Source organism: Ipomoea nil, unplaced genomic scaffold, assembly GCF_001879475.1.
Source record: "Ipomoea nil cultivar Tokyo-kokei standard unplaced genomic scaffold, Asagao_1.1 scaffold2159, whole genome shotgun sequence".
NCBI classification, from domain to species: Eukaryota; Viridiplantae; Streptophyta; class Magnoliopsida; order Solanales; family Convolvulaceae; genus Ipomoea; species Ipomoea nil.
In genome coordinates, this window is record NW_017618587.1 from 2,527,910 (window position 1) to 2,537,961 (window position 10,052).

Below are 10,052 nucleotides of genomic sequence, written 5' to 3' on the forward strand. Positions count from 1 at the left end.
AAAATTTATTAATGTTGTATTTTTAATGTAATTTATTTTTTCAGTGCAGTTTGTAGACTATTATATAGAAATAAAGTTTACTCAGTGCACACACTTGAATTGTCACGACAAATTTGTCCCTACATTTAAAAAATATATTAATGTGATAATAATTTATTTATATATATAGTGTTTACCTAAGTTCCGAAAGAAAATTAAAGTAATAAACAAAATAATATAACAATAGGTGTACTTTATAGATACTTTAACCTTAGCACGTACTATAATAAAATGTGATGGGGTGCATTGGAGATTGATCATGTTTTGGTGGTTACTTGGTGACACAATCCTCAATGTGTCTATACAACGTAAAAGCAAATTTCCAAAAATGTTTTCTTTTTTCTTTTTTAATAATATACTTATACTTTCATTATGATTTAAATGCATTAAGTTCTTATTCTACGAATATATATACTTACACTTTCATTCAACATTTCAATTCATTAGATAGTAAAAAATTGATTAAAAAAATGCATTAGCATATGTATTGTTCTTAAATATAAAATGAAAAATATTTTTGTAACCGTTTTTAATGTTAATATTTTGACTTGCAAGAAAGTTCACAGCTGAAGTTTGAATGTGTGCTTTGAGTAAAACTTGTTTTATAATTCTAATATGTAAATGACTACAAAGAGATAAATTAGTATATGTATGTTGATCATAGCTGACTAGCTCAAGCTGAGAACACTAACATATAGCTTCCAGAATAAGTACAATTAAAAACCTTGTGATTACCAAACTATTTTTTTTATTTTTTTTTTTGAACCCAAACTAAACCAATTGTTGAACCAACTTGATTTTAGTTAAGTTTATATTAATAATAATAATTATTATTATTATTATAATGGTGGGATTATCGATAGAGTTGTCTTGTAGTAATGCGTTATTTGAGTGGGGTAATGAGCATCTCATCTCTTCAAAATTGCACTTAAAGTCGCAGTACTAGATGAAGAATTTGTCAAATTTCCGTCCATCACAAGATAGGCAAGAAATTTTATTTAAAAAAAAAAAAAAACTCCAAAAATGGCAAATGTGGTGACATGATTATCATACTTTTTTAAAGGAACATGATTATCATACTTAAAGATTATAAATTTAATTATTATTATCAACATTCTTTTAGTTAAATTTATTATACACGATCTCTTTAGTGTAGTTTATGTTTTTTGTATTATTTACGAGCTATTGTCTTTCTAGTGCGATTTACGCTCATGTGTGATTTGTAAATTATTACATAGAACTATTTAATAAACATTTAAATTTTACATAGTGATTACGATGTTCGCGTAATCCAAATGAAAAGTCGAAAACTATATTCATAGTCAAATTTGTACCTACAGGATTTTTTCAATCTAATCCACTAATTGCTACCATATAATTGTGGCTTTCTGGGGCCCTATCTCTTCATCATTCACATCATATATACATTTCTTTTCTCTCATTATTTTAATTCCCAATAATCATATTTTAAACAAATTCTATATATTTGTTACAATAATTTGGTAGTTAATAATGTTGATCATGTAATATATGAAATAAAAATATACAATTTTATTATTATTTTAATTGTTAGAAATAATTATTTCTTAATACTGATTTATATGATAAATGTTGTAATTTCATAATGTACTCACGGTGACGATTAGTGATGTGTAAATGCAGAATTAATGGGTGAAATTCTCTTCCTCTCATTCTGTTAAAATTTAAGTTTATAAGGGTTAAAAGATGTATAATGGAAAAAGGTTAATGAGTTTCCTAAAAGGAGGTTTCGCATTTATAAAGAGATTTCTATTCCTAAAAGGAAGTTTACCCATTCCTCGAGGGTTTCTCATCACATCTATAAATACTCAGAAAAACTTTAGGGATCATATGGTTTTTTGAATCTCTAAGTTTTCAGATAATTAAGGTATACATATCAGAAAGCATCAATTGATTTATTTGCTCCAAAGATTACATCTCCAACCGAACAAGTAAGTTTTATCTTTACTTCTTTTTAATTAAAAATTCATGATCATGAACATTGTTTAGTTGATTAATTTAATATACATGCGATTCAATGTTAATTGTGCTTCCGCATTAAAGTTATAGCGCAAAAAAATATACAATTTTATTATTATTTTAATTGTTTAGTTGTGATGAAATACAGTTTTAAATTGCATACCCGAAGATATTGATCATATAATGTAAACATTTGGAATGTTTATGGTAATAACAAAAAAAAAAAAAAAACCTTTCAAAAAAAAAAGGTAAAAAAAATAACGAAAATAAATATTTATTTTGCTTTTATCGAAACGGTAACAAATTAATTAATTTAAAATAAGCAACGAATTAAATTGATGCCATTATTTAAGTTTCTAAATTATATTTATTTAAATTGTTGGTTATGAATTTACTAATAAGTCTATCATAATAAATAAATAAATTTATTACTACTTCATCAAATACATTGAACGATCATATATTCCCATGTGCCTTTTTTCTTCCAGATATTTTTTGACCTTTCAAAAAACAAAACACCAATTAAATGTGTTTATCATTAATCATAAGTAATTAAATAAATAGTTTCGCACTCATATAATTACGTTTATTCTTCCCCCCCATAACAGGGCCCACAAAGATGTCAAAAGCCAAGATAAAAAAAAAACCATTAATTATAAATTTTTTTAAAGCCATTTATACTAGTCAATCTCAGTATCATCAATACAGACAACCTGATTAGGTTATTCCCGGGATAGACAGGAACTTGAAATTAAACTTTGCTTTAACCGCACATTCAAAATATTGTCAAAAATATCCCTAAAAATTTGATCGAATAGGTAAAATCTCGTAAGTTTTTTTAGTGCACTGTAATTTGTGAGCTATTATACAATAGCGGGATTTACTCAGTGAAAAAAAAATGTAAAAGGGATTTAGAAAAAGAAAAAAAACAGAGGCATGTGAAATGATGAATGCAAACAAGGACAGGTGCTTGGCGTGAACTCGTGAAGATGAAAACGAGAGAAAATCCAAGAGAGACAAAAAAGTAAAGATAAAGAAACCGGTTTAGGCTAACCTCGGAACCATTTTTTACTCTAAAATTTTAATCCTCAAAATCCTATGCAAAATCCCAATTGGCCCTACTAGTATGGACCCACACAAGACTTGTATAGGTTTAATTTTCATTTCATATATAAAAAGATAAATGTTATAAATCTATAATATTTTTTTCCCTCAAATCTATTCATAATCTAATTGGTGACTAAGTTCTATTTTTAATAAATAATGGGCCAGCCAAATAATAACATCCAATGAATGGAAGGTGTATCAAGTGATAAAATATTGGAGGTGAAATTTAGGAGGGGAGGAAAATATTTTCCTTAAAAAGTGAGTCAAATACCATATGGATTAAGTATTATTATTGTATAAAAAATAACAAAATATTACAAGTTTGATGACTACCAACATTCTCTTGGTCGAGTCTGTCGTACATGAGTTTCTTAGTACACTTTATATTTCTTGCGTGATTTGTGAACTATTACACAAGAATGATATTTTCTCAATATACACTTCAAATAGTGGAGACAAATTTTCCTTTACTCTAACACACACACACAAAAAGAGTAAAAATTATTCCCAAACTGCAAAAACTACATTATGGCTCCTTAAATTATCAAAAGATAAGTGCGATTTAGTCATAAATCAGCAAAAAAATTACAATTAAATTACGATTAACGTTACTAATACACGCTTTTTTTTGTTTTTGTTTTTATTTTTTTGCTTAACGGCTGACTAGGTATGGTTATGATTTAATTTTATATATTGAGCAAGTTACTGCTAATATGCTAATTACGCGGCATTCTTATTTTCTTAGGCTCAACACTAACGTTGAATAAATAAGATTAGGACTCAATTTTATATATATTTTTTTACCAATTCAAGGGATTTTTTTCACTATTTATTCAAATTTGGGGTTTATTTGATTTTTTTTTTTTTTTTTTTTTTTTTTTTTTTGTTGTTGTTGTTGTTGTATATATTATTGAGTACAAATCCATGTTTCACTTTACTTGAAGGCATTTAATTTAGGTTGCTTGTATGGTATTGGACATTGGGCATTTATTAAGCTATAGAGGAAAAAAATATTAAAAAAAAAAAAAGAAGGTGACGGGGGGGGGGGGGGGGACAAAGGAAGGCAGGCATTTGGTAAGCGGCCCAGGAACAGAACCAGAAACCAGGACAACATTATAACAACAACAACTCATTCTTTATTCATTCCTTTTACTCATTCATTCATTCAAATCCAATTTTTTCCCCTTTTCACACTTGACAATTCATCTCCCACCACCCCCCTTCCCCTTTCCCTATTTTGGTTCATTGCCCTATGGAAAATGATGCCGCAAATTTTATATATTTATTGCAATAAATTATGCATCTGATTTCAAGATTACTTTTTTTTTTTTTTTTTTTTTTAACCCACCAAGGTCAGGCCAGTCAGCCAGCCTAGGCCTTACCTTACCATACACCTCTCCCTCTTCTCTCTCTCTCTCAATGTGTTTTTATTTTCTCTCTTTTATTTCTTTCTTGATTTTCCCCACCCACCAATTCATCTCATTCTCATCTCATCTCCAAACCCCTCTTTCTCTCTTTCCCTTCTGTTAAGCGGTGAGTTTTGTATGTTTTTGTGTCTCTGTGTTCCGTGTCTCGCAAAGCAAAATGAACCCAATTTTCAAATTTCTGTGTTTGCATGTCTCTCTGTGTGTGTAGAGAGAGGGGGGAGGTGGGATTGAATGATTGGGTTTCCAAAGCTTCAACCTTTCTGACGTTTTTTTGGCATTTCAGGTTTTGATGTTAGATCTGTTGTTTAATCTGTAGCTACTTCGCTGGTAAATTCTCGGATTCTTCCGCCCTTCTGTTTGTTGATCTTGTTTGAGACCCATCACTTTGGTTTTTTTTTTTTTTTTTGAAATTTATTACTCCTTTTTTTCATTTTTAGTTTCTCCATTTCTGGGTTTCTTTTGGGTTTCCTTGAAACGAGTCAAGGTTGAATTTTTGAGCGACTTTCTTATAAAAATTTCTTCAAGTGCTTAACGAAAATCGAATTGACTTTATCTGATGGAGTGCTACAGAATGATTCTCTTCTTCTTTTGGAGATTTTTTTTTCCTGATCTTTGAGCACTTTGGTTTTTAGCTGATTGTGTGATATAATGTGCTGGGAAGATTCTCTGTATTGAGTTAAAGGAGTTTTCCAATGTTTGATGGGTCTGAATACTGTCAATTGTGGATGGAATGAAAAACTGCTGTTTTTTTATTTTGGGAAAAAATGTTTTTTTTTTTCTTTCACTAAATACTATTTTCAATAAATGCTATGTATAAATCTATTGGGAGAGATACATGTATATTTTTGTGCTATTGTATATACATGTGTAGTTATGTTATCTGTATTTATAGCTATATATGGATGTAACTTGCAATTAACCACACTTTTTTGGGTACCTCTTTTTGGGAGAGGCAGGAGTAACTCTTATAAAATATTCTTTTCTGTTTTCTTATGTTAAATGTTTTCTTATGAAATGTGTGAATCACCATTACCATTGTGTCTTTACTTAGATGTAAAGGTTGGAATGCTATAAAGCTTTTGTTGCTTTAAGGTTGTGTGAGTGATTTGTGTTTGCATTCTGGCTATCTGCTAAAGCTTCTTTATATAATGTTTGGTGGTAAGTTTTGATATTTGTATGGCACCGAGTTACTTTCAAGGCATTAGCATTAATTTATGTTGGAAGGTTTAGGTAAAGGTGCTATTAATATGATATATGGAGGTTTCTGAAGTTCATACTTTTCCCACTTTTATTATTATCCAAATATTTGTGAATGAAAGATGAACTATATTTGATGTGTTCTTAGGAATTCGGTTCTGTCCTATGATTTCTGAAGGTGCCCTTTCTTGTTTTTGTATTTATCGTTTCAGGTCGGGGCTAGGCATTTGGCTTGCAGTGTGATATTCGGTGGGATTTGTTCGAGATAAAATACGACGAGCCCTAATGCAAGGGCAAAGGAGTGCAATTGGTTCGTTACCGGAGACTCTAGACTTTACTCGTGGCCCTTCGAGTGGTGATGGTTTAGATCAACCGGTATGCTGGAATAATTTGAGGAGTCCTTCTCAAAATCGGTTGCCAGATTACATTGTATCTCCTAACGATGCGAGTGTTGCGTATATTACTCCTACGGGTCAAGAGAGGCAGACGATGATTGGGTGGACCATAGGAGAGAGTAGCTCGAGTGTTGCACAAAGTCAGGTGAGTGAAAATGAGCCGAAAACGGGACACAATTGGCCATCTTCGATGAGTGCTTGCCCCGGGCCGTCTTGTGTCCCCGAGGAAAGGCGGTTTGAGCCTTCCAATATTCTTTCGTTGAATAATGTTGACGTAAATCTAGGTAGCAGGGTTTTGCCTATGCAAGGGTCTAGTTCGGGCACTTTGCCTCGTGACCTAAACAGAAGTTCGGGAATGGAGGAGGATGATACCGATGATGACGAGGACGATGATGATGATGATGACTGTCAAGTGATGGAGTTTATCACCGCTTATGAGTCTGGAATTCCAGCTAACCAGCGAATCTCTTCTGGTGGTAGTTCCTCGGGTTCTTTAGGCGGTTCTTCCCGAACGGGAGGGTACTTGGCTTCGGGAAGTGACGGCAGGCCAGGCAGTTCGACCGATGGTCGGCGCTTATCGTGTAAACGGAAAGCACTCGAAGGACATGCGGGACCATCTTCTGGAAGTGGAAGTTCGAGTTATTTTCAGCATCCCGAGAGCAGTGTTTGGAATACTACAGCAGCTACTCAACACAACATATCGAGCAGTTCTAATATTCCTTCCCCCGCACCGAATAATAGTGGCGTTAATTTTTCCGAGCAGATAAACCCGAGACTCGGACTGAGCATTGGAGATGCTGCTGCTTCTGAAAGCCCCGTTGGTTTAACCGCTCCCCGGAATGCAGAAAGTTCACGTAGAAATTTCCGTTTGAGGATTAACGCCTCACACCAACACCAACAAGGTTCTGTACCTCGTAATTTGTTTTCAGCCGAGACTGAACCTGGAAACGTTTCTGTTTCGTCATATAGGAATTCATCGAGGCTACATTGCAACAATTCTATAGAATTTAGACCCACCGCTATTGCCGAGAGTACAAATCCTCAAGGACCGCCTATAGTAGTGCACGTCCCGTCTCTGCGTCGGCATTCACAGACTAGGTGGAATGCAGCGGCGTCTAGCTCAAGAAGCGGGAATCCCGCAAATTATGCCCTTTCTATGGATAGAGATTCACCGCATTTCGATGAATCAACTTCTTCTAGGGCTTTTCCAAGAAATATATCGCAACATCCTATGTTTACACCCGCTGATATCGGAAACTCTAGTCAAAATCCCACTAACTGGGGTTTAGCCAATGGAAATAATTGTGTAGCTGGAAACTTGGCGTCCACTTCCAGGAGCGGTTCTACTTCTGGGGCCCACTCATCGTCTCCTTCTTTGGCACCTAACCGTGCTCTTCCTCAATATCCTAGGCGGCTATCGGAATTTGTACGTAGATCTTTGCTGACTTCAGCTGGCGGTGATTCTGGCGGTCAGGTTAACAATGGCCCTCAGCTGCGTGCTAGTTCTTCCGCTGCCGCTCCGGAAATGGCTCTTCCCGGTAATCATGTCCACCGCCCTTCTAGTTCAAGGTCGGCAATGCTGTTGGAGAGACATCTTGATTCTTCTTTCGCGATTCCTTATTCCTGGAGGACTTTGGCTGCTGCCGGGGAGGGAAGAAGTAGGCTAGTCTCCGAGGTATGTATTATATTTTTATAGTTATTGTTATTAGCTTGCTACAAGTAATAGTATTTGTTATAAATTAAGATTGGGCTAGGTTTACGCAACTGGGCTATAATGCACATGGGCCAAACCACACTAAAAGATTGAATTCAACCAATTAGCTAGTCTAATCCATGAACTTATAAACCCATATGCTCTTACTTATTTTATCAATGTGGGACACTCTTAACAGTATTTTTCCTCGATTATCCACATCTATCATATCTCTTCGTATGTTTGATGGAAATGATTAGTCGTTACTAATGTAGTCAATTTTTCCATTGAACAGATCCACAATGTTTTAGATCTTATGCGCCGTGGAGAGGGCTTGCGGATTGAGGTTAGTCTTATCATTACTCGAAGATAATGTTATCCTGTATATCTTGGAATTTCTTTATGGTGCATGACTCCTTGGAGACTTCCATCTATATTCTTCCAATTTGCGGCTTTTAGTCATAGGTAGTATAAGGACTTTGGGAGTTCATATCGTTATGAATTTCTTCGGTACCCTATACCCATACCCTATCTACCTTACTGATGTATAGTCCATACCAGCTTGGTTATATCGTAGTCCGGGACAACTTTAAAGTAGCCAAAAACCTGGATTTTATCCTGTGTTGTAATCCAATAGTTATTTGTGTTTGTCCAGGATGTTATGATTCTTGATCAGTCTGTCCTTTTTGGGATGCCCGACGCTCATGATCGGCACAGGGACATGCGGCTCGATGTTGATAACATGTCATATGAGGTGAGCGGGCAGAGCAAACCGTCAAATTTTTATACTCGAGTTTCCGATTTCATTTTTTGCATTGGCTGACATTCTTGGAACTTGCTCTCTGCAGGAGTTGCTAGCGCTGGAAGAACGTATTGGAAATGTATGTACTGGTTTGAGTGAAGAAGCCATTTCGAGTCGTTTGAAACAACATAAATTTGCGCTCATAAAAGCAGAAAATCCCGAAGAAAGAGAACCATGCTGCGTGTGTCAGGTACTGATCCGTGTTCTCTCTTTTTTATCTCGACATATCCATCGTTTCCCCCTAACACACACACACACACACACACACACGTGTCTATCGACTCTCTTGCGAAAATTTATATATATACACACATGTACTTCAGGAAGAATATAATGATGGAGAAGATCTCGGGACATTGGACTGTGGCCATGATTTTCATGCCGACTGCATTAAACAATGGCTTAAGCACAAGAATTTGTGCCCGGTTTGTAAAACAACAGGACTGGCTACCTGAGCGGGGGACGCTCAAACTACAAGCCTGTCTATACTTCATTCTTTGATTCAAACGAATCAGTCTCGCCCTGCTGGATAAATTCTCTCCACAGAAGATGACACCAGTTAACCGGGTTTCATTGTTTCGGTTGGAGTAATTTGATGGAAGAACAAAAAAGCCTCTTATGTATTTTCTTTCAACTTCATTGTGGTCTCTCCTTGTCTAGAAAAAAACAGAAAGTGATCCAAAAATGGCAGATCACTTTTAGGTGTTAGCCATTCATTTAGTTATGACCCCCCATCCCAAAAAAAAAAAAAAAGTTACTAGTTACCTTAAAAATTCACATTCTTTTTCTCCCCTTTAAGGATTCAGATTTCTTGTTTTCATTGAATATTTATGGGTTTATTTGATCTCTGGTTTCTGATTTTCTTATCTGGTTTCTCTGATTCTTGCATTTGTCTATGGCGTATATCATAACATGCATCTCTCTGGTGCATAGTATAGCTTTATTCTTTACGGTTCGAGCCGGTTAGTTATCGGTAAAAGTTGGTCAGTTATGAATAATTTTAATTGGTTTATCTTTTTGTGGTTCTTTATTGGTTAAGGTCACAAATTTGCGATGTGAGTTTTGTTTCGAGCACATCTTTGTATAGGGATTGCGAAATTTTCTGTAACTAGACATATTATGTATAGTTATATTTAGTAGTTTGAGATGTGATACACTTTTGATGTGATTAGACATACACATAATTAGACATTATGTATAGTTATATTTGGCATACGCATAATTAGACATATTATGTATAGTTATATTTAGTAGTTTGAAATGTGATACACTTTTGATGTAAGTAGACATATTGACATATCGTGTATGATTGTGTGGTTGCATTGAATTATTTTAAAATTTCTACACTCTTTTGATGACATCAAAGAATTTTATGTGTCTTACTTTCAAAAGTG

The 10,052-nt window shown here is 34.4% G+C and overlaps 1 protein-coding gene across 3 annotated transcripts; it reads left to right on the forward strand.

Annotated features, from left to right (window-relative positions):
- Nucleotides 1-4,381: 4,381 nt before the first annotated feature.
- Nucleotides 4,382-9,522, forward strand: LOC109149385 (probable E3 ubiquitin-protein ligase RHG1A). 3 transcript variants are annotated; one of them, XM_019297125.1, is made up of 7 exons: nt 4,382-4,677; nt 4,855-4,898; nt 5,981-7,838; nt 8,152-8,202; nt 8,512-8,610; nt 8,705-8,848; nt 8,982-9,522. In XM_019297125.1, the coding sequence occupies exons 3-7, from the start codon at nt 6,054-6,056 to the stop codon at nt 9,111-9,113; spliced, it is 2,211 nt and encodes a 736-aa protein (XP_019152670.1). In that variant the 5' UTR covers nt 4,382-4,677; nt 4,855-4,898; nt 5,981-6,053; the 3' UTR covers nt 9,114-9,522. The 3 variants fall into 3 exon arrangements, with proteins under 3 accessions (XP_019152670.1, XP_019152668.1, XP_019152671.1); XM_019297123.1 differs by having other exon boundaries at nt 4,382-4,898; XM_019297126.1 differs by lacking the exon at nt 4,855-4,898.
- Nucleotides 9,523-10,052: the final 530 nt, after the last annotated feature.

Excerpts from the sequence above, each read along its gene's own strand:
- LOC109149385 (XM_019297123.1), top strand. The coding sequence starts at position 6,054 with ATGCAAGGGCAAAGGAGTGCAATTGGTTCGTTACCGGAGACTCTAGAC. Across the intron at positions 7,839-8,151 it reads GAAGTAGGCTAGTCTCCGAG|ATCCACAATGTTTTAGATCT; the intron begins GTATGTATTATA and ends TCCATTGAACAG. Across the intron at positions 8,849-8,981 it reads AACCATGCTGCGTGTGTCAG|GAAGAATATAATGATGGAGA; the intron begins GTACTGATCCGT and ends CATGTACTTCAG.